Source organism: Sipha flava, unplaced genomic scaffold (genome assembly GCF_003268045.1).
Source record: "Sipha flava isolate LNK unplaced genomic scaffold, YSA_version1 51_pilon_pilon, whole genome shotgun sequence".
NCBI classification, from domain to species: domain Eukaryota; kingdom Metazoa; phylum Arthropoda; class Insecta; order Hemiptera; family Aphididae; genus Sipha; species Sipha flava.
In genome coordinates this window covers 536,936-562,423 of record NW_020273468.1, presented here as the reverse complement: position 1 = coordinate 562,423, position 25,488 = coordinate 536,936, and the positions used below count along the sequence as shown (strand labels likewise).

General features: G+C 33.8%; 2 protein-coding genes across 3 annotated transcripts; both read right to left on the bottom strand.

The window, feature by feature from the left end:
- Nucleotides 1–15,179: 15,179 nt before the first annotated feature.
- On the bottom strand, nt 15,180–23,394 carry LOC112690771 (RNA-binding protein 5). Of its 2 annotated transcripts, XM_025564869.1 has the most exons (4): nt 23,087–23,394; nt 18,658–18,743; nt 18,436–18,518; nt 15,180–17,987 (listed from the first exon to the last, which is right to left on the bottom strand). In XM_025564869.1, exon 4 carries the CDS (start codon nt 17,985–17,987, stop codon nt 15,264–15,266), a length of 2,724 nt encoding a protein of 907 aa, XP_025420654.1. In that variant the 5' UTR covers nt 18,436–18,518; nt 18,658–18,743; nt 23,087–23,394; the 3' UTR covers nt 15,180–15,263. The 2 variants fall into 2 exon arrangements, with proteins under 2 accessions (XP_025420654.1, XP_025420653.1); XM_025564868.1 differs by having other exon boundaries at nt 18,436–18,743.
- On the bottom strand, nt 19,879–21,417 carry LOC112690716 (tigger transposable element-derived protein 4-like). The gene is made up of 2 exons (XM_025564787.1): nt 20,319–21,417; nt 19,879–20,141 (listed from the first exon to the last, which is right to left on the bottom strand). The coding sequence occupies exons 1-2, from the start codon at nt 21,415–21,417 to the stop codon at nt 19,879–19,881; spliced, it is 1,362 nt and encodes a 453-aa protein (XP_025420572.1).
- Nucleotides 23,395–25,488: the final 2,094 nt, after the last annotated feature.

The window sequence follows — 25,488 nt, the reverse complement described above, 5'->3', positions numbered from 1 at the left end:
CACGAATACTGTCCAAGGATTAAAGATTAATTAAATTCGTATCATGCACATACGAGTGCATTATACGAAGTATACCTACTGTTGTCGATTGTATAATTTTATTATTACAATATGTTGACCGCTATAATTTTAGAGTTTCACAACTTGCATTTACTAATAATAACGCACCCGAATTCGCGCCATTGGATTTCCGAAAATACCTCAATTTCTACGGTTTTAGACACTTTCTGCTTTCCATTGGTATAACACGCAGACAAACCAATAATAGTTTAAACAATACAATAGAACTATTAACGAATTATAAAAAGCTATGTTATAACAACTGAGTTCTGCGCGCCAACACAGTTTCGGATCAAAAGCTGTGCACAGCGTAATGCTCTAATACGTATTTTACATGAAAAGATCCACGGACGTCACGCTATGCAGGCGATCAGCTGCAGCCATCCACAAACATAAGGGCTCCGGATCGGCACTAAAATCAAACGGGTTACAACTCGTTTGCGCGCGTTTACCTTTTTTACAACCCGTTTGCGCAAAAATGCACAACTCAATTGCGCACATATATTTTTGGCTACCCGTGACGAAAATCCCTGGTGTCAGAACTCGTTTGCTTATTATACTCCTCGTGATTATGAGAGTTGGTTACTTTTATTATTTTGTTTGAGTTATTAACAATATCACTTGCGGGACATTATTTACAGTTTACGTCGTCAACACACTAGTCACCACCGTGCCATGTCCATATCCGTGGTCCAACGTATCCAGTTCTTGAATCCAAATACCGTTTTTAAGCCCCGTGGACGATTAAATAAAATACACCGAACAGTAGTCGTACCGTACAGCGCCGATCGAATTATTCTTCCAACTCTGGACGCGGGTGAACAACCCGCAATAATCATCACGCGCGGTACGAGACCGCAACACGAAAACAAAATATTGTAATTCTTCTCATCACACGGCGTTCGAGGGCGTTGCAATATTATATTTTTGTCCCGTTCAATCGAACGACGTTGCGCTCGGCGCAACAAACCAGTTAACCTTACGCCGGTTCCGTGTCGGACAAGTGACGCTCGACAGCCGCTACTACTGAAGTTCATCGCGAAACCGTAAAAACTCGGTAAAATGTTGTCCAAAGACCAGTGTTATTGGATTCGCGCGGAAATGTTTAAAACAGTGGTGGCCAAACTTTTTTTTCCTCGAGCCATAAAAAACAACTTTTTTTTTTTTAGAATCATCACCGTGCTTGCTGATGGAATCTCGACCATTTGAACATTGCAGTTTTTTTTTTGGGCGACTACTTAAAATATAGGAGATTCAAAGAAAACATATTCATTGGGACTAATATACCCCGATATTAAATAATAAATTAAAGTTATGTTAAATTGTATTATTATAATTTAGTTTAAATTGAATTGCTTATACATTAACATGTATTAAATATACCTACATCTTTTACTAAGATAGAGCCCAAACGTTGGAACTACTAAGTTGTAGTTAATACTAGTTAGTAGGCATCCACTGAAATACAGGTCTGTGCACGCCTATGGTCATGGTTATGTGGTAGACTTTAAATCGGACTAAAATAATTTTAGTAATAAACGATTACTCTACAGCAGAGTAATCGTTTATGAATTTCTAAACACATGGCTGATCTTTGAAATATTATTTCTTCGAAAAATGTTCTCACAACTACTTGAACGTCATCAAATATGACCGTTGTAGTTATTAAATAATTTATCATCTTTACTGAATAAGACAAGATAAGACAAAATATATATTATGTATTTATTATATATATTATAAATATATATATAATAAATAAATAAATAATGTTGTTTATTTTATTATGAAAATATTATAACTCTTCTCATTAAAGGTAAACATATTTTTTTTTACGTACAACAAGATGTATGACTAAATATTATATTACACATATTGCTATATCAGGAATTGTTTTTTTCATTTTCAATGCAACTTGCGAACGGCATATACGTTTAAACTGTTACATAAATATGCGATGTTTATCGAAGTTCATCTAGTGTTAAAACGGTTACACACCTATATTATATTATTTTCGCAAAATAACAAAGTAATAAATAGTTATAGTAAATAAATATTTGAAACAATATTTATAATATATGTGGCCTTAATACCTGGGAAACAATTTGTGATTTTCCTTCTCATACTTAAATAATATGCATCATTAAGATGGTGTTCATTCCTTAAATATATGGTAAAAATAAATCGCTATTGGTTTCATCAAATTGACAATCTACATACGATGATACGGTCATTAAACAGTCAATACTTTGTACTAAACTATATTGTTGAAAAACAATCACTATGTACGTAGGTATACGCTTTGACCTATGTGATACCGGAAGCTATAGTCCACATGGATAATCGTCTTTCAACAATAACATAATACACATATAATGTATAATATGTTATCTTTAATATTATACTAACGTGTAAGTATTATATTACAATAAATGCCTGATAATATGAATACGGTAAAGTTTCATAGCATTTAATAAATATTAAAAGAAAATAGTTATAACAATAAAGGTGAAATCACGATATTTGCACGCTCATTATTAACACATTCGTATATTGTACAACCATTATGCAGGATGATGTCGGGAGCAAGGGTTAGTAGGTAACAGAGAAATATAGTTTTAGTAAACAAAATAAAATATAAATAGAGTCGACATAAATTGAATGAAAAAATGTAGTCTTTTTTTTTCAAGCAGTGGTATGATAAAAAAAAAAAAAGAAAAGATTGACGAATTTCTTCAAAAACCAAAACTGTTTCCCCGCATCATTATACCGAGTGTTAAATTATTTGTTTTTTTTTATTTCTGATTAAAAACGGATTCTAATATTTCTATAGTATGATCAGGACAATATTGCTGTGTATCGTCGGTCTGTCTAAATACCATGCCGAAAATGAATAAAATACGGACAGCTTATATACATTTCGTTGATTCTGAAACAATTTAAATTATTCAGCAGTTTTTGAACAAACGTTTATAATATACAATATTAAAATTCTTTACTAAATATACCATATTATGATTTTAGTTCTAAACTAAACTTTTTTTACGGTGGTTGAATACGATCATAAAATGTATTTCGACGAAAAATAATGTAGAGAGTGACGGAAAGTAATTTATTTAAATTATAATATAAAAAAATTTTTTTATTTTATACTAATAATCACACGCGAACATGACTGGTGACCACCAAAAATCCAAAAGGGTACCCATGATTGATGATTACCACAAATCCAAAAGCAACGGTTTTAATTAGTTGTTCCTTTAAAAACCGAAAAGCATTCGGTATAAAAAAGTGACAGTATACAAATTAAATAAGATTAAATAAGTAAATTGGATTCCGTACTGGTATTAGATCTAAATTGTATGATGTCGACATCATACATCTAATAGGCTTATTAGACAATTAATTGGTGGGACACATAGGCATATATAGACTCATAGTAATTATTACGGATCATGATAAGTTCAGTTAAAATGTCGAAAAACAGCCCCTATTAAGACTTATGTATAAGTACTAACTCAATTTATTATTACGACAGTGGAATAAAATGACACTATAAGGTTTAAGTTGTTTGAAAATAATTTGGGGGTTGTATTGACTATGACTACTTCCAGTGACACGTATTTGATTCCCAGTCCGAGCCAAGTGACCGCACGAATAGTAATGAGAACAAAAACTGAAAACTAAGTCCTTGAGCGATCGTAAATAATGTTTTGCGCATCATAATATCGTATAATGTTAGTTCTCGTTTCTAACCAAATATAGCGCGAAAAAAAATTGTAAACCCGTATGTATTTTTATGTTCTTGATACGTATTTCGTTGTATTTTCGAATTTGTTTTGTAAGGTGCACGATTCGAAACATTCCACACGATCGATATTAGCCACACATGGCTTTGGTTTTAAAACGATAATATATAGATGTACGATTCGATCATCGTTGTATAGGGTGTCTCAAAAATAACGCCGGATTTAAATCTGCTATAAATGAAATTTATTTCTTTAAAACAAAAAAAAAAAAAAAAACGTAACAAATATATCATTCTCTACGGGAGAAGTTAAGGTTTAACACGGTGAAAAACAATGTCGGGCATATTACCCTCCCTGCCAGCCCTACAGGCGACTATTCTTTCCATAAAATGTACCATCACTCGATCGCACATTGTCCCATCAGGTTCGTCGAGGACACGACGAATTTCTCGCTTGAGTTCCAAAACATTTCGAACCTTGTTCTGGTGAACTCGTGACTCCGGTGTATTCTCATGAGAAAAAAAAATCACACGGCGTCAAGTCGCGGGATCGAGGTGGGCAGCTTTGGTCACGCAACGAGATTAGCCCGTCCGGGAACTTCTCGCGCAGCGGAGCGATTGTTTCCCTTGAAGTGTAACAAGTCGCGGCGTCTGGTCGTAACCGTACACAAATACCTACCGAGGTCAGTGATTTTCCTCGGCATGATTCGGACCGAACGAACATAGAAACGTACGGTTTCAACATGTCGCGCTTCAAGGTTTTTCGCCGACGTTCGGCGTCGCACGGAAAGGACGAGAGACCAGGATCGAGAGCCGCGCGCGCGCATTACAATTGTTGTTGAACGTAAATGGTTTTCCCTCTGGCGCACACGGTCCGCAACAGCCGGACGGGTACGGAGGACGTGAGCAGACGGACCGCGCGCTTACTGCGCCGAACCGGTGTCGTTTGAAAAGTGAAATACGACCGGCGAGCATGTGGTGGTCTCTCTCTGTGCCCCCCCCTCCCCCCGGGGGGGCTTTTTTTTTTTTTTTTTTTAGTATTCCGCAGCCGTCGCGCGTCCGACTCCGGGACCGGTAGTCGTCGCCGTTCTTTGCGCGTACGTGATCGCAATGACAGAACCGGACCGGCTTGGACGCGGGTTTCCGCCGCCGACCACGCACGTACCAGCAGCTTACCCTGCCCTTACGCGTGTAAAATACTCGTCTGAAAACAAACTCTATTCCAAACGGACGCTATTCTTCACATACGTCTCTCCTGTGATCGCCCGTACCGTTACCGGTCGCCAGCGGCTGCTGTCACGTACGCACCATAACAATAACAACGATAACAATTTTCGTCCCGTCGTCCAGTTTGGACGTCGGCCAAGGCGCGCGCGCGCGCCTGTGTACGAAACGTACCACGTCCGTTCTCCGTTTCGAAACGGTCCCGGCCGTACGTGTCCTTCGCGCGCGCGCCTATTTTCAACAATAACACGTCACATCCGCACTTCAGCGCCGGTACGGCGGACGGCCGTTTGGAGTCGGGGTTATAACGATTTTCTAGAAATTTATCGCTCCGGTCGTACAAGCAACTACTTGTTATACACGTGCACAGCTGCTATACGGGGCCAGTTGCCGGTGCGCCCTCGCAACAATGATAATGACGATAATAAGGATAACAATCGTCTACGGGGGTGGGGGTGGGAACAGGCGAAGTAACGCACACCGTGTATAAAGATTCGCCCCACTCGTCCTTGTCGCGCGTTCCGGTCCGTATATGTTTTCGCGTTGCACCGCGCGCGGACGGACGTTAAGCACCACGGCTATTAGACGTTATTGTACGTCCTTAGGAGTTACGTGCACAGTACGCGTATGGGGTACACGACCGCGCGAAAACATATCGTTTTTCGTCGAGACGTTTTCGAAAACGATTGACACGCGTTTTGCGGATAAAACATCGTGCACCCACACGTACGCGTCACGCGTCTCGCACTGCCGTGCGAACGACGCACGAGCAGACTTGCATCCGTTTCCGTTCCGTACGCGTTTAATTTATGTAGGCCGTACACTCGACACGTAATATTGTATGTACACCGGCGCCCGTCGACGCAATACATTACGCGCAGTGTTCGCGTCTGCGAGTAATCGATCGGTTATGATAAACTCCGTCCGTCCGGTGATTTATAGCGTTCGATTTGCCGTTGCCGAGCCGCGCGCGCCGCGGTGCATCCGACGAGACCCGCTGATACCGAAAGCGATTAATTTACGCGTCGCGCGCACGACGATTTTCCATCCGCCGTGCGGTTACGCTTCGCGTGCCTGCCTACACGTATCCCGCGACGGGCGTATCCTAAGTGGGGTCCCCGGATGATATTTATGACAGAGATAAACAACTAATTGGGTCCGATCACGAAAACCATAACGCACTAGTTCGATCCGACCGCTGCGACAACAAAACTCGTAACTCGCGAGTTACGCTTGATGATGTTAAAAAAATTAATAGATCTTAGTCTGTAAAAGATTCATCGTTTAAATTGCTACCGATCGTATGCATTTTTTTTTTTTTTTTTTTCAATATCATTTAATTTATTTATTTACCATACACCAGTTCAATGCTTAATGATCATAGGCCATATATAACCAAATAATGGTCTTCGGGACCCAACTGAAGTAAACGCCGCCTGCGATTATGTGGCGTATGTTATACACTCGGCACTAACCAAACCACTACGAAATGCAAATCATGTGCGAAGTGGCACTGTTCGGCAAACGAATACCATTCCAAATCCGTAATCCGGAACGGGAATTAGTGTCCAGCGGGGCTGCAGTTTTTATCTGAATCCCACAACGCATGCGTGCAGTCGCGCGAGGACCTACTGTCGTTTTCAACGATACTACACGCCGATTAAGTCATACCAGCTCTTCACGGAGCATGGGATGTACATCGAAACAGTTTTATTTCCAACTGGAAACTGCCAAAAAGGAAAATGCAACTGCGATGGACAAAAATCACTACGTAGTACACAATACGAGTACATTACGTATAGTCGTTTATTAGGTATAGCTATTTCATAACGCAAAGCAACTCACCTGGATTGTATATTGTTGTACAACAACTATAGGTGCATGCAATCGAAATGTAAAAGCTGGTAATTCCGTAAACGTGGGTGAATATTATTGATTTCCTTTTCGTATTACGCGCACCTTCATTATTATCTTGACTGTGGACTGTTAGAAACTGTATAAAAATTACTTATGTCTATGTATTCGATTGCGAAAAAAAATCATTATTATTATTTTTTTTTTTTTGCGACTCCTTTTATTTTACGTACCGATCGTATTGGATACAGATAAAAATTACAATGTTATATGAATATATTCATAGAAAAATACGATATAAAATATTTTGATAATATAATACGATTGTTGTGGTTATTAATTTAATTTGTGTTTCGGTACACTACACGTGTTCAAACTGCAATGTAATATTATTATATTGGTTATTCTCGTTGAAAATTTAAAATTTTTAAAATTCCGATTGTAGTATCAAACGACTATAATGATTAGGCTGTCTCCGAATACTATTCATTTCACGGAGCTTAACAATCATTATCCATTAAAAACTGGTGTGAGACACGTGTTTGCAGTGGCATAGCCAGGATTTTTAAATGGGGGGGGGGGCTAACCACTTTTTTGGATAAGTAAGGTAAGAGAGGATATGAGAATTCACCATTAACCCCCCCCCCCCATCTACCACCAAGTTTCTAAACGTAATTCAAGCATTTTAGTATAGTTTTAAAAATATTTATTAATATATAATTTATAATAATAATTTTGGTTTTAGTGTTCAGTCAATTGCTCCACTCTGACAGCTGCATTCTCTTGGGCGAATTTCTGGCAAATTCAGTTATTATTTCACTTTCATTGAATTGCTCTTTTTTTATTTATATTAGCCATAGCTAACCTATTCAGTCTGTTTTCCCACATCGTGCTTCTTAAAAAAAATTTTAAGCGATTAAGTGCTGAAAACGTTTTTTCCGGAGTGAAAGAGGTAACTGGTAACGTGGCGAATAATTGTAAAAGCCTTTTAATGTTAGGTCGAAGATTGGTGCGATGAGAGAGTGAATCAAGAGCAGAATTCGGTTTTGGAATAGTATTTTGACTTCATTGTAGCCTCCATATGAACAGGTCAGCTCTGATTGTAGATGAGGTATCATCATGGAGATCTTGGACATTTATTTTAGCAGTTTTTATAATATTTTTATTGCCATACATATTTAAATTGGCCGGAATAAGTTCTTCAAGTGGCATAATATCAATAAGCCTTTGATTAAAACGAGCATCCATTGATTCTATTAAATAGTCAAGATACATTATACATATAAACACGGCCCATGGGGGTGGCTATAGCCCCCTTAGCCCCTCCCCCCCTTGGCTACGTCACTGCGTATTTGCAAGAGCGTATACATACAATGTGTGATAACGTCGATACTTTACGTATACAGGTATACACCTAAATACAATACAGCGATTTCTCTCCAGGGGATGGGAAGCATGACGAGATGTGAAGCCCAGGAACCGCAGGGATAAATCGAAGACATAAACGTAACTATTATCGAAAGCGAAATATTAATACATGTCGTACCAATTTATTAATGCAGTATACTCGTCGAGTCCGCGGGGATGCAGTCGTTGATATAATATATGTCCGTATAAACTTCGTGGTCGTCTGCTCCTAGTCCCGTCACCGTTGTCTTCTTGGTCCTTGTTCCAAAAACCACATAAAATCCGCATTAGCGAACGGGACCCGTCATAATATAATACGAGGGTGTGTTCCTAAAATATATATTAACGGATGGGGGAAAAACGCGTCGTTTAAATGCAGTGCCGACGTTACAAAAAAAAAAGTTTAAAAAAGGGGAAATAAAATGAAAAAAGAAGATCATCGCTTGTCCAATGGCGATTTCGTGTCACTGACCTACTCCTCACCCCCTAAAACCACAGTGATGACGACGAGTTACTGATAATGCAATCAGCAGTGCGCGCGCACACGTACAATGAACGACTGATTATAATAATAATAATAATAATAGTAATAACGTCTAAGCTCCTGCGGCGGTGGTTGACGTAAGGGAAAAAGTTATAAAACAGGAAAAAAACGGGGGGAGGAAAAGAAAGAAAAAAAAACTTAAAACTGAAACCCATGGCCGCGCGTCGTTTCAATAGACCCTTGATTTGGATGTAGACGCGGTGACAACTGCGGTCGTGTAAAACGGATTATTATTATCAAAACTTCAAAAGGTTGCGGCGACATCGAGGGACCATTGAATTTTCGGCAATTTACACTAATACGTATTTACAAAAACCTTTACGCGCGTCTAGGTTTCGGCGACCTTGCAGGATCCGCGGTATGTCACGCGCGCGAGTGTTGGCTCCCGCATTTTTCGACGCAGACTGCTGCAGCGTGCGAAGGAATATCGTTGCGACGACGACAGTGGTCTATACATAAAAATGTTTTTAAATGTCTTGCTTTTTTTCCCCTTTTTGGCGTATTATTATTCCGTTTCCTCGTCGTCCCCATTTCTCCTCGCGCACGACTAGTCCAATATGTATGTATTCAGAAATTATTATTCATCGAGTACCTCCACTGCCACACCGCTGCCTTTAGCTAAGCCGCGAGCTAATTACCAAGTTAATACGGTGTTCACCGTTGAGTTGCGCAAAAAATCTCGTACAAGTTTCATCGTATAACAGGGTCCACCTTCAGTACCAAGGTACTACCTTTATCCTTTACGATACAAATTATGCGCAAGTAGCCCGTCATAACACCGCTGATGTTGACCTAGCAGCCGTTTATACAAAAATATGTACTATGGGACTCGGTGACGGTGTGTATTACACATATAAATGGTCCCAATATACATTATACTTCTATTAAGCGTAAACGCCAACATATATATATGTACAACTACACTACAGGAGAGAAAGGATTCTCGTCGAGGTTCCTTCAGGAATCAACGATTTCATTAGGGGCTATATACATGTCCCAATTGTCTTTCTCGTAAATCCTCATGGGGAACATCATCACTAAAACACTAGAATAGGTACGTGTCTGTGACCGAAAATGTTTAGTATGTGCGTGTGGTAAGACCAACACGAAAACGATAATATTAACTTTTTAGTTTCATAAATAATAATACTAATAATGTAAAAATTGTTTTTAAAATTAATAATAATTTAATCGAACATATAAATAATAAAACTTAAAACTTCACAAATTGAGAAAAAAATTGTTAGTTGTCAACTGAAAATTCCTAAATTATACACTGACAAAAAAATACCATGTTGAGAATATTATCAAATGTTTAATAAAAACTATAAGTAAAATAAAAACAAAAAATAGTGAAAATTAGTGATGCGATAAAAACCTAAGAAAAAAGAAATTTTTTAACAGCACTCCTATTGATAGTTGAAAACATTTTCGTTAAATCTTATTAGTCATAACATTTGGATACCTAGTAATAAGTTTAGAAAACTGGTCAGCTAAAAATTATTGAAGTTCCTACTATTATAACACAATTTAATTTCAAAATAAAATTAATACTTAGACAACGAAATCAATATTGGTATAAGTAAATAACTTATGGATGTACATTTTAATATTTAATTTTTTTTAACGATTAGTTTTATTATTAATTAATCGAGTAACACGTAAATCAAATCAAATATTTTATTTAGTCTTTTAAATGTTAAATAGTTTTCACATTTTTGGGGTCTTATTCTGACAATGTGATATTTTGGATATTTTCGCACACTTCTCAAATAGTATCTTATTCAATTTGAAGTTAGTCGCAAAACCCTGTGGTTACAATCACCCTAACCCTAATTGAACCCAATAATTGGTACCTACTTATTTAATATAAATACGAATAAAATTAATTAGACTTACCTGAACACCGGACAGTATTTATAATACTGTAATATCTATTCCTTTATGGTCAGTTATACCGTTCAGATGTAATGGTAAATAGCTGATGTGTGTATTTTGAAGTTATTTCCAACCGATCGCGCCAGTAGAAAATTCTAAACATTGAATTTTCATAGTAAAATTTTAATTTTTTTTAACGTAGATATCAAAAGATTTGTAGTCTCTGTTCTCTGGAGACTATACCTAAAACGATTCATATAATAAACCGACAAGCGGTGTATCTTGGTAGCGATTTCTACGCTAGACGTTATTTTCCGATTCTAAACTTTACTATTCATCGGACACCGTTGGTCGAATGAAATTTTTTACAAAGACGGTTGTTTACCGCGAAAAGGTTTCCGGTGCGTACACGTGTTCAAAGGCGGTTGCGGTGGAATAATAAGTAATAGAGTGGCCGCGTAGACGGGATGGAGAGTGAACAGGAGATAGCCGGCGGGGCGAAATGAGCAGGTAACTCGCACTCGACCGCTGCGAGCTGGCGATAAAATGAAATATCGAATAAAATGCGGACGGCACACACACGGCGGCGGCGGTGGGTGAGTGGTCGGAGGGCGGAAGAAATGAAAAACGAAAATAGACCCGTTGAACTTTTCTTCCGGACAAAAGAGGTTGTTTTATTCCCCCGTAAACCCCCGGATAAGAGGGACAGGTTATACGCGCGGCTACTATACGCGACGCGGCGGCGTAGGGCGCTGTTACACGGTTGATATAAAAATGTCGAAAGTGTATTATAATGGTGTGTCCGGGCAGCTGTGGAGGAGTACAAGGATATACGCGACGACGATGCCCGCCCGCGCCGGCAGGGAGAAGGAATGTATAAATAAGTGGACCCGCGAGAATTTTTTCTCCAACAAAACAAACACACACGCACAATGATGCGCGGAGGAACGAGAAGAGAAGGGAGCTTGGGCGAGTTTACGGCGGTGGTGGCGGTTTTGTGTGAGTGCGCGCGGCGCGTTATGATGGATGGAGCACGAAAGACGGCGGCGGACAAAACGGGTATTATTATTTCGGAGGATTTTTTTTTCCTTTTTTCCCTCCGTTTTGATTGATTGCCCGGACACGGGGTGATAGTTGTACTCTCTCTCTTGCCCCCGGACCTACTCCAACCCGCCGATCGCTCGGTTGAATTCAATATCACGCGCCGCGGTGTCCGCCGCCGGTGGTTCACATGACAGGTCGTTAATGTTCGAAAATATGACGTATTTTTTACATTTTTTTTTTTTTTTTTATTGAATTTTCACAAACGGACTAGATGTACGCGGTGAGTCTTACGAAAATGATGGAACAGCCTAAAAATATTCTGTAGTACCGATTTTCGAAACGGCGACGATAGTTCTCCCGGGTACTACGATATGTATAACATTTTGACGGTCGATTACACTCGATTAGGTAATTTTACGTCTCAGTAGGTCAATGTTAAAATTTGAAAAAAAAAAATCTAACCAGATAATAATATATGTATAATAGACGCGATAAAAAGGTTACTCGAGTTAGGGATGCTGGATTTTAAAAATAATTATTAACTTAGTAAGAACCGGAGGGACAAAGACGGTACCAAAGTACGAAATTTGTACAATTCTAAATTTTTATTAGTAGAATATTTTATTTTACGAGATATAAAATGTATATTGGTATATACGCTCTTGTACTTGACGATAACAACAGACAAGTCGTGTTTAAGAAAAGCGTTGTGCTCCGTATTAATCCTGATTAATTGAAAATTATTTTAAATACTCAAATATGTTTGGTATAAAATAATCACGCGACATAGTTATTTTTAAAAAAAACGAAATTTTTACAGATTTTTTGGATATTACGAACACCGGAATAATACTTTGAAAAATGAAACGTAGTTACCTATAATAGCGTCCTTACATGAAATATAACACATTTAGTAAATCAGTGAAAAAAAAATAATTACGTTTTATAAATAATATTTCATAAGTTGAGCTCAGATAAAAATGTCACTTACCTTTTTTACCAGATGAATTAAATTAAAGATATTTATAATTTTTTTTTCGTCTAAAAATATTATCTAGGGCAGTGGTGGTCAAACTTTTTTTTCCTCGAGCCATAAAAACAACTTTTTTTTTATCGCGGGCCATAAAAAAATGCATTCTAAATTTTTTTTTACGTAAATGCAAAATATTACAGTTATACAAATAAGTGCTGAAATATAGAAGACTTTCGCGGACCAGATATTAAATGATGGTGGGCCGGAGTTGGCCCGCGGGCCGTAGTTTGGCCACCACTGATCTAGGGGATAATCTAAGTAAATTATATTCATTAGAATATTTTTTTATTTCAAACATTAAAACCTTACAACTTTCAATGTGAACTATTTATATTACTATTATAATTAAAAATAATGGTTATTAACGATTAAATTAAAAATTAATGTTTCAGATAAACTACTTTCGGTTTATTGAAAATTTATTGAGTAATATTAATAAGATAATTCTTATTAAAAGGGAATTAAGTACTAATTTTAAAAATAAAATTGTATTAAAACCGTGAATATTAGATGATTTACATCCTTTATATTTTTCAGATACTTTCAAACACACCTTGATTGATAATTTATTTAGAATGTGTTCATAAATTTACCTTCAAAATGTATAGCTTATAGAATTTTCATTTCAAAATTAATTTTGACTTCTAAAATCTAGTCAAAACAATTATTTATACTTTTAAGTAATTATTTCATTATTATTAGTAATTGTTTAATTATAGAAAATCAATTAGATGATTAACAAAATATTGTTTAATTTGGATTAAATGGATAGCAAATTTAATTACATACAGCTTCACATTAATTCTAGGTGAGTGACCACTTAACACATTTTTGAACAAACTGTCTCACAACTAAGTCTGCACATCTATAATTACACATATTCTTTCAATATTTTACTAAGTATACTTAAAATGCATTTTCAATCATTTGCATTATAACAATAACAAAACAAATTCAAATAATTCATTCTCTTGAAATAATTTTTTATAGTGGTAATGTTGTAAATTTATTACGTATTTTCAAAGTTTTTACCAGTTCTTCAGTTTCAGACTAAAAGAACTGAAATATAAATGTACATATAATTTTATACATATTTCACAATTTGATTATCCATTAGAAATTTAAAAACTATTAAAATTTCCCAATAAAATCCAATTGGATTAATTTATATAAAATATAATAGTTATAGAAAAAATACATATGGCATAAATAATAACAAAATAGAAAAAATTAAAAAAAAAGTAACTAAAAGCTTTTATTTCCATAATAATAAAGAATTCATCGATATAATTATAAAGATTATTTAAGTGATCTGAAAGTCTATTCTGTAAACAAAATTCCTAGTTCTTTAAACAATAATATAAAAAAATTTTAATGCTTTAAATTAAGGATTTGAAAAAAATTATTAGTTCAAAGCGGATATTAAAACTTAATATTTACCTGTTAGAGTAAACAAAATATAGTAATATTGTACCTTAACAAGTGGCATTTGTTCAAATAAACAGATATAAAACTAATTACTTATAGAATTTTTCATATAAAATATTGACAATTTTATACAACATAATTTACAAATCATTAACAACAATTAATGTTACTGTAAAAGTATCAATAGAATACAATACATTCTTTACATGTTATTGAACTAAATTAGAAGTAGAATATTTATTATCATACATTGAGTTTGTACAATCTATTTCTAATGTTTAGAAATAATTATATTAATTAATTGAGTTTCATGTATACATAAATATGCATAATACAGATCAATACATTTTGATTAAAATGCATTCATGAGAAATCTTCCAAATTTTCAAAAACAATAATTTTGAATTAAAAGATATACTTAAATTTCAATACCTGAATATTATGTTATCAATTTAAGTTAACATAACTTGTTGAACCTACATAATGTAAAATAATATTATAGGAAAAGGAGAGATATTTATAATAAACATTATTTAAAAAAAAATTGTAAGCATTAATAACAAAACATTGATTATGTTTATGTCATATAAAATAATAACAATACAAAGGATCTAATTTAATAATTTGAAACTGTTACACAATCAAAATTTTATAGTTAATTCAGACATTTTACACTACACTTCTTCTTTGATTTTTCTTTTGTTATATATGAACTCGAATAAAATTTAACAAATATATTATTTTATTATTTTTACCATACAGAAAAAGTAATCGTTAAATATTAAAATAAACATAATTTATAGTTGGTGAAATAATATTAACGTCTTTCAAATGCATTTACAAACTTTAAACAAGGATAAACCAAGCTTAAAAAAATATTTAACCAATTTATTAATTCAAGAAAAATATGAACTTTAAAATAAAATTCATTTACTAATTAAATTTCTGAGGGATGTTGAAATATTAGATAATTAATACATTATAAATTAAAATTAATTAGTCTCTAGGAAAAATGTAACATATTTATAACTTTTACCTGTTAATTAATCAGATTCATTATATCTATAACGCATCATTTTTTTTACACAATCTTTGTATGTCTCACGAGGGCCAGGAACAACTCCAACAGCCCTAGTGCCAAGACCAGCATTTGCCAACCTTCCTTCAGCTTCAATTATGGTTGTTCGTCCTTGATTAGTTTTACCTAATCCCATTCCTTCTTGCCAACCCATTTTTTGTAATAATTTATTACCTTTGTTGTCTGATCCAATACCCAATTTAGTGGGTTGTTCATAATCTACAGTAGCTTCTTTAGCCTTCATATATTTGTCTTTTAAGTTATTTAATGGTTTGTCAGGTTCATTATATTTCATTCTTCTTTCTTTAGCTCTATCTCTATACTGAATAACTCGTTTAGATTCATCGTCAGGATCCAATCCCCTTTCATTGTACCAATTCCGTATATTTTGTTTATGTAAGTCAGACATTTGTTGATGTTTTATTAATATTTCTTTACTACTAAATTGTCTTTTACAAAGTAAGCAAGCAAGTTTAACCCAATCGGTATGTTGTTCATCTTCACTTCGATTAGCTTCTTCCATAACTTCATTCACTTCATCGTTATAACTAGTGTCTTCAGAGGTAGAAGGCATTGAGTACAGGTTTTTTTTGGGTTCTGCCTTTGTACCCATAACAGAATACCCAATATCAGCAGCTGCTTGAGTTTTTGCAGTTTGTATTGCTACTTGGGAAGCTACTAAATTTTGTTTAGCCGATATTTTTTTTTGATTTAATGTTTTTGCCCATTTTTCCATATCCTTAGCAATACGTTTTGCTACTTTAACTTTGTCATCATCTTTTTTTTCTTCTACTGGAGTTTCATCTTTTTTAGATTCACTGTTTGTATTACTTACATCAGAATTTGATTTGTCATTAGTTGGTGCAGATAAATAAGTTTGTTTTGTTGCATCCCAATAAAGAAAACTATTAGTAACACTATTGAAATAGTATTGTGAATTTGCATCATAATAAAGCTTTGTAAATGGATCATAATAATAACCGGATCCTTTGTCATATTGATATGTAGATAAATCAGGAGGGGAGTATGTGACGTCTCCTTTTCCAGATGGAGGTTGACTTAAAGGTTCAGACTTGTTAGCTATGGGTAACGGAAAAGTAGAAACAGCTTGTGGCATTACAACTGTACCAACAGGGGCATAAACTGCTGAAATTGTTTGCCCTGATGGAATAGATGGCATATTAATAGTTTCTCCTTTTTGAATTTTTTCTGTGTAAAAATTAGTGTAATATTGTACGTAAGAAGTTCGTTCAACAGGAGTTTTTGCATATAAATTTGCACTAAATTCTGCAAGTCTGGGAACATCAGCAATAGTATAGTTTGGAGTTTCTGGTTTCTGATTACTCCACTTGGCTGCTTCTACTGCAGCATTACCCATAGAAGCAGTAGCCATTGGACCAACTGGTCCAAGTTTACAATAAGATACAAGCACTTCTTTTTCATCAATCAGTAATGGATCTTCCACAATTAATGCATTATGAAGATACATAGCATCAACCACATTGTTCATTTCCAAGTAGCAAAGACCTTTAGAAACGTTTGTCAAAGGATTTCGGCCAATACGTACACTGCGAATAGGTAGTGTTGATAGTGGCTGTATAGCTTTAAGAACATTTTCTTCGGTAGTAAATAGTTCTAATCCACGAAGTAAAACAGTGTGTGTAGGATATGAGCTTACTTCTTTAGTGTGGTCAAAAATTTCCCCTATTTCTCTTGAAGCACCACACACAAAGCAGCTTTCCCTGCGTTTAAAATTGTGAGCATTACATTTACACCACCAATCAGATAACATTTTTTCTGGGTCAATTGTAGAAATAGTATATTGCATGATCGCTCTAAAGTTATCTCTAAGCATCATTTCACCCTGCTTGGATTCCATCAGTGTTTCAGCTTCTGCTTTAGTAAAAAATTCTACAAATGCAAATCCACGAGATGAGCCAGTATCTTTTTTTCTAATCAAACGTATGTCAACAGGTGTTAGTCCACATCTAAGTATTTCTTTTCTGATGTCGTTTTCTGAAATATGAGGCGCTAGACCACGAACAATTATAGTTTTATTAGGAATTTGTTTTTTAAATGTATATCTATCAAAATCTTCTTCTCGATAATATTCTTGTGATCCATCTTGACTTCTTCTAGTATCTACAGTATTATGATAACGTCTAGTACTAGTAGTACCTGAATCGGAATATATATTTCTAACTCTTGGCCCTTCTACACCATCATGACTTCTAGAACGACGCTTACGACGATCTTCATCGCTACTATACTGACTTGTTTGTGAGTCACGATCACCTGGAGAGTATCGACTCCTTCTTTTAGGTGATCTAGATCTTGATCTAGATCTACTTCTTGATCTAGATCTATGATGTTTTTTATGTTTACGCCGTTTACTTCCATGTCTACTTGAACTTTTATCACGTTTATTTTTTTGACTATGATCACGGCTTCTACCTCTTTCCTTACTTTTTTCAGTTTCCAAGAAAGAATCTACAGATTTATACCAATTAGTTTTATTATTCGTTGTATCTACACTTTGTTCATTATTGGTACTATGATTAGATCCATTTGAACGAGGAGATGAATCATAATTTACTAAGTCCATTTCAACACTTCGTCTAGTAGATGAGTTTACCTCATCATTTGAATCATAACCACAGGTATTCTTGACCATAAATTCTCCTTCCATCTTAATAATGAAACAAACAAACAGACAATATTTAAATTAGTCATAAAACTTATTAACTTTTAATATGTAATCCTCATAACGCCTTGGTCCCTTTTACGACCTTCTTCATATACTGTTCATATACATATCAATTTTACTTACCAAAAAACAATGTTAATTATATAATAAAGTATATAAGATAATATACTAAATGAACATAAAATATATATACACACACATAAACATTTAAATATCAAAATGTCAATAAAAAAATGGAAACTATTTATGTTATTCCTTGTCATGACTTCCATAATTAGTAATTAACAGACTTTACCTACATAATACTATATTTTAAATAATTACAACTACTATATAAAATTGAATTCATATCTATTAATGCAAACTTAATTAATATAAAAATACAAATTAAATTTAAGCTACATTTAAATTTAATTTAATTTGGTCCTACCTCAAACAAAAATGAATGTTCTGATTAGCACTGGCAACGTGACTTTTAACTTATGCTTGAAGTCTTTTGAATTGTTGAGAAATCTGTAATACAATTTGTATTGAAAGTGAGAGCAAGAATTAGAGACCATTTTATGAACAACAGTGGACACTTCGTCAACAATGATATCAATCAGTTAGATGCTCAAGATGAATTTCTGACGCATAGCCAATATCAACTAACCTTCAAATATTAATAGAACTAGTTGAAAACTAGTTTGGACCCATCCTAAACCAAAGCACAATGATTGAACAGGCTGTTGTACAAATCTGCAATACATTTACAATGACTTATGATATTATAACTAATAAACAATTGTTAAATCAAGATATTCAACTCCTGTGGTGGAATTGATTTAATTCCAAAATAATTGTTTTCATGAATTCCAGTTCTTTAAAATATGTTTGCAAATTAATTCATTAGAAATATATTAAAATATTTACTTCCATAATATACAGGTAAAATTAAAAATAATAATATTCCTCAAAATAGCAAGCATAAAATTTGAACTATACATAAAATAACTATATTATGTAAACTAGAAGATTAAAATGCTATACTATAATAATACATACACATATATATATATATATATATATATATATAGAATATTATAAGTACTATAGCAATTTAATATGACACAAAGATATTAAAGATATTATATAAAAATAAATGCAATAAACAAATTTAGTTGTACAATACACGTATTTAAATATTTTAAATTTATTCAGTAATGTAAAGACTTTAGTATTTTTAATAATTTTTTTTTTTTAAATAGCTTTTTTTAAATTATATTATTTAAACAATTTAGAAGAATATTAATTTTCATATTAAGTTATATAGAATAAAAATAAAACTATAATGAGAAAATTAAGATTTTATTTAAATAAAGTAATTTTGATTGGATAACCCATGGTTTTTAAAATGTAGAAAATTTGAAACAAAAAATCGGTTTTATTTTGACAAATAATCATATAATCATAAAATAATATATACTTAGATAATAATTACTTTATACCTATATGCATAAATAATTATAGAATAGTCTATGAACATGGATTAGTTAAAGTGTATTGTTGTTAATATTTAATATCATATTTATATTTAAATAATTTACAATTTATTTATAAAACAGAGTTTTTAATAAAAAATCTAATTTTTTTTATATATTGTAAATACTTAAATTTCTATAACAATAAGCATAATTAGATTCAATTAATTAGACAGTGGATTCCAATTAATGTGAGAATATTGAGACCAGCTCCATTCGCTACATTAAGCAATTGCCCATAAAAACAAAAATTACTTCGAAAACACAAAAATTTATAATATCAAAAAAAAGTTTTTATTTTGTACACATGACCATACAAATGATTAAAAATTAAAATTGCTACATAAATAAGACTAAATAAAATTACTATTTGAATGTGGAAGGTGTATAAAACGTTGTCTAAGCTGTTTAGTATAGATCTGGTTAACAAAATGGGCACATTCTTCAAGCTTATCAGATGGACTATTTTCGTTACCCTCTTGCATGAAAAACTTCTGCAGTAAATCAATGCATTTTTTAGCCTCTTTAACTGTAACTGGTGGATCAGTATAGTCGTTTTCTTCTTCTTCTTCTTCTTTTACTTCTTCCAATTTCCTTTTTTTAAGAATATTTTGTACTACAACATCACAAATGTCTTCATTATTATTAAAGCAAGGAGCATTTTCATCAATATTTTCAAACTCAATATAATTTTTAATAAGTAAAATTTGTTCATTTAATTCAGTCAACTCAGGCTGTGGACTAACACAATTAGAAAATCCACAATGAGCAAAACAATTCATAATAATTGTACAGCTAACTTCTCGCCAGCTCTCAGATATAAATTGTATGGCTTGCAGCATATTTATTTTGCCACTTATTTGGTTAGCAGATGTAGATGAATCAAACAGTTTTTCCTCAATCTTTTCAAGAATAAAATTAACCAGTTTCATTCTATACCTCATCTTGAGGTCTTTGATAATACCCATACCTAAGGGTTGAATTAAAGTTGTTGTGTTTAGTGGTAAGAATTCTAAAGTTATGTTTTTAAGTTCAATGTTTTTTGGATGTGCAGTGCAGTTATCAATAAGAAGAAGTATGGACCTAGATTTTGCTTGCAATTCCTTATCCCATTCACACAGCCAGTTCGAAAATATGGTTGAAGTCATCCACGCATTTTTATTCGAGTGGTAATGCACTGGAATTTTATTTATGGACCAATGTTTAAAGCATCGAGGTTTTAAACTTTTCCCCACTATTAGCAGCTTTTTCTTATCATTCCCGGTCATATTGACACATAATAAAACTGTAATTCTCTCCATTGCTTTTTCTGAACTGGATAACATTTCCTTTTTGAAACATAAAGAACCGTCAGGCGTTGCTCGATAATACAATCCAGTTTCATCTGCATTAAATATATTATCTGGGCTAAAGTTGTTCAATATTTTTTGCAGTCTGTTAGTTTTCCAATCATTAGAGGTAGATACATCAGCACTTGCTTTTTTACCATGAGAACTTTTGAATTTGATATCATGTCTAACTTTCCACCTACTTAACCAACCATCAGTAGCAATAAATTGATTGTTACCTATTTTCTGAGATAATTCTTTGGCTTTGCATTTCAACATTGGCCCAGAAACACGAACACCATGGCTTGTTATCAATGAAAACCATTCACTTAAAGCTTCCTCAACTTCAGGATCTTTCCCTTCCCGTTTACGTTTTTGATTGCCATTTTGAGTTGAGTTGAATTTTTCCCGTAAAATTACTTCTTCTTTGAGTAGTTTCGCCACCGTTGATTTTGGAACACATAATTTTTCAGCAATTTTACGTTGTGAAGTGCCTGAAGGAAGTAATTTCACTTTGTCTAAAATTTCAATTTTTTCCTTGAGGGAGAGATCTTTTCGTGGCATAGTATCACATTGAAATTCAAATTAAAATTGGAAATTATTGTTGTCGAGTTAGAAAATGTGTGCCGTCTATCACTTTATTTTTATTGCTTCTCATTTATCTAATCAACAAAATCCCATTAAGGTTTAATTGGTAATGCTTCTTACTTATTATATGCTTTCAACAAACACAATCTCATAAATATAATGAAAGCCAATTATATTAGTAGCTTTTAAATACATATGTATGTGTATATTCTAACGCTATGATAAAAATTACCTACATTATCGAATTGAGTACTCATATTATAAGATCTTTTAATCTTGTTAGTATACATTTGTATTGGGACCCGACCAATTTGACCATATTACATGGATGCCCATATTATCCAATATCTACATTAGGCGATATCCACTGTATTTATTTATGAATTATTAGAGTTTAAACAATGGTATTCATTTATAAATCTAAATACCTATTGTAATTGGTCTAATAAAGAGTTAATAGAATTAACATAATAAGTCTAAAAAAAAAAAAAAAACATACAATACATCTAACTAATAGGTACCTATTGAACTATACATAATAATTTTAAAATATAATATTAAATAAATATAAAACAATCAATAACTATTTTTCTTAAAAGTGAGTATTTAATGAAGTGATAATTAAAAATTGTAGACATTTAAAACACAAATAGATAAATATAGCAATTAATTGATAAAATAAATAAAATACATTTTATTTTAAATAACTCTTAGATTAAACTAAAATCTAGAAAATATATTTAAAGAACTTATGCTAGAAAATATTATTAACTATTTTAACAATCAGATTCGAGCATGATCATTTTTATAACAAGCACTACTTTTATACGAATTGGATTTTTATAATTATCTGCATACATTGAATATAGATATTTATAAGACTTAGTACTTATATTTTTAATATATATATATCCAAGGAAGATTTTGGACACCTTTATGGTTTTACTATTTTGCCTATAAACCAATGGTTTTTTTTTAACTAGTCAATAGATATTTTTGGTTTATGGAGCAAAGCAATGATGCCAAAGAGGGCAATCATGAATGCCAAACATTAAAATAATAATAATTGGCATGTATTAAATGATTTTTCTATAAGTTAAGCTACATCAGATAGTAAAGAAATACTTGAAAGTTAACACGTTGATCTCTACACTCTTTAAAACTATCAATTTATTCAACCAATTGAACATACATATAATTAATATGTACTCTGTATATACTCATAGGGACACCATAGGTAGGTAGTGGTAAAATAAATTATAAGTGACAAAAATAAACCTTCATACTCCTGGACTCCTATACACATAATAATTTACCCATAGGTATAGTGGTAATGTGTAAATAGATGTTCACTGCCATATGTGTCCGTCTTCTCCTGTTGTCTGTCGACACCAAAAGCTGTGATCACACACATGATCAACAACCTTCAGATCAATAGACACATACCCAGCGGTATGAGTAAGCATAACGGAAGGAGAATGGTGAATGCTCGTACCATCGTATCGAAACAGTTGACAGTGTTATCAAAATGAGACAGTTAACGACACATTGTCACCAATCATCAGGTCAAATGAACAACGTTAACAAATGGTTATTACTATTGAACGAATTGGTGGACTACATAAGTTGTTTCCAGGGTACTTACCTCGGTCGGTTGCGGCGTACCGTGTCCGTCCGACTTGTGGATTGGAAACGTTCAACGTTAATTAACCGCGTGTCACCGTCAGAACGCGATGCCGACCACCGGACGTTTCATTGACGTTGATATCGAATTAATATAAACGAGCGCCGAGAGAGGAAATCGCAACACTACACCGACGCTGATAGTTCTGAATAATAGTAACGACGACAATGACGATTCGCATAAACTAATTATTAAAAAAAGAATAAAGAAAACCGTAATCGAAAGTTAACTATAATAATAGTTATTATTATTGTCCGCGGACCGCTCGTGTTATCGGTATCGATTCACCGATAACACGGGTCCCAGCGGTTGCACGCCGTCAGATTCCAAGGAGAATAGACAATTTTCCCGCTATTCTTGACTAACCGTAACATTGCCGACGTACGCGTTTCTTTTTGCGCAAACTATTTTTTTCTTAGACTTGGAGTGAAATTATTCAAATGATTTTTAAATACTTTGAGCATGAAGTATTTTCAATGATATTTGAAATACTTTATTGGATATATTATTTTTTTATTTGACATTTCATTTATTCAGTATTGGTGGAGCGAAAAAGAGAAGAACAAACATGGCCGACGAAAACTTTCGAGTAGGTATACAAATCATAACGTAATTTAACACAGGTACACCTAAATTGCATTTCCCGTTCCAATTGCTGTTTCAAGTTACAATTATTTTAAATCCGTCTAACGTACCACTTTTCGAAGTCGAACGTTCAATTTACGATGCTCTCGTCTCGTCGGTTTCTAATCGCGTGCCGGAACGACTAAAGTCGTGTTCGAACTCCGCGCGCGTCCCGGTGACGTTGCGTTCACGAGTCTGGCGATAGGAGAAAACCAAAGCGAAAAAAACCGTAAGCCCCCCCCCCCCCTAATGTGAATTCTGCCCTTCGGATTTACTATCGCTTTATATCGTACAAATGTATTATTTTATATGATTGTGATTTTTTTTTTTATTCAATTAAGCTTTTATCTTGCTTGCAATATTACGGCTCTTAGTGATTATAATTAATAATAATAATAATTTAATGATTTATTTGGATCATTTAAAGGTACCGGGATATAATCTCAACTTATAATTTTTAGTCAAAAATTATAGGATTGAAGCCCCCGCTGCCCGTTGAAATGTCTCCCGTTGCGCATATGATACTACGTCGATTCGCGCGGCAATTCGAACGTTCGTGGATCGGTGTAGGACGAGCGAAAGGGACAAGAAAAAAACCGGCCGAGTAACCCGAACATTATCACGGGGTCGCCATCGTTCTGCGGCCCTGGTACGAGACCGTACATTGCGCACAACAGCTGGTGAATCGACGCGCCCGTCGACCAACGTTGCACCCGTCGACCAACGTTGCGCCCACCGAATGCTTCATAGGACCCTGGTTCGGCGTTTCGCCTAAAGTATTCTAGTACGACCGTCGACTAAAGGTCCCTCGGTGGCCTATTCATTTTATTATTATTAACTTTATATTAGCGGTGGCGATATGGAAATCGCAGACCTAAACTCATTACGGCGGTGGCGGTGGTGATTTTTATTCAGTATAAACATAATGTATTTATATATTACACATATATTACATACAATAATTGTATAGTTAATTAATTCCTATGTCAACAGCGTTTCCCAAAGTGTGTTCCGCGGAACCTTAGGGTTCCGTGGGACAATACTAAGGGTTCCGCCAGATTTATGTGATTATTGAGAAACTTATTTTATATTATACTTGGAAAAAATATTATTTTGTATTATTTAAAAAAAAGTTGTGTTTTCAACTAGTTCTAATAAAGAGTTATCGTTAACAATATTAACAATAACATTATAAACATTTTTTAAAGTATTGATTTTCTTTTTTCTTTTTTTCTAGAAAAATTAGAGTTGAATTGGAATTAAAGACATTAGGGTTCCGCGAAACACAAACTATTTTCCAAGGGTTCCGTGATTATAAAAGTTTTGGGAACCGCTGTCATACATTATATTATTTGATAAATTGACGATTTATCAATATAGTTAGTACTATACTAAGTACTTATACTCAGGAGCGGATCCATAGTTGGAGAACCGGCTATTTCATGTCACTTAAAAGGTCTGAAACTGAATTATAACTATATACCTTGTTATAAAAAAAAACACTATAGCAATATAGTATGTGTTTTCAAGTTTATTCATAGTTATCATTGAAAAAATTAACATTTATTATATTTTGTGGAGTCTTACATGAGGTGCGGCATAAAAGTGATTTAATGTATTATACAATTAAAAAAGTGACGTTATTTAGGGGAAGGGTTTGGAAACTGAGGCATTCGGCCCAGTATGTTATTAACTTCAGACAATTCACTTAAAAAATATGAGAAGTCTTCAAGAAGCCA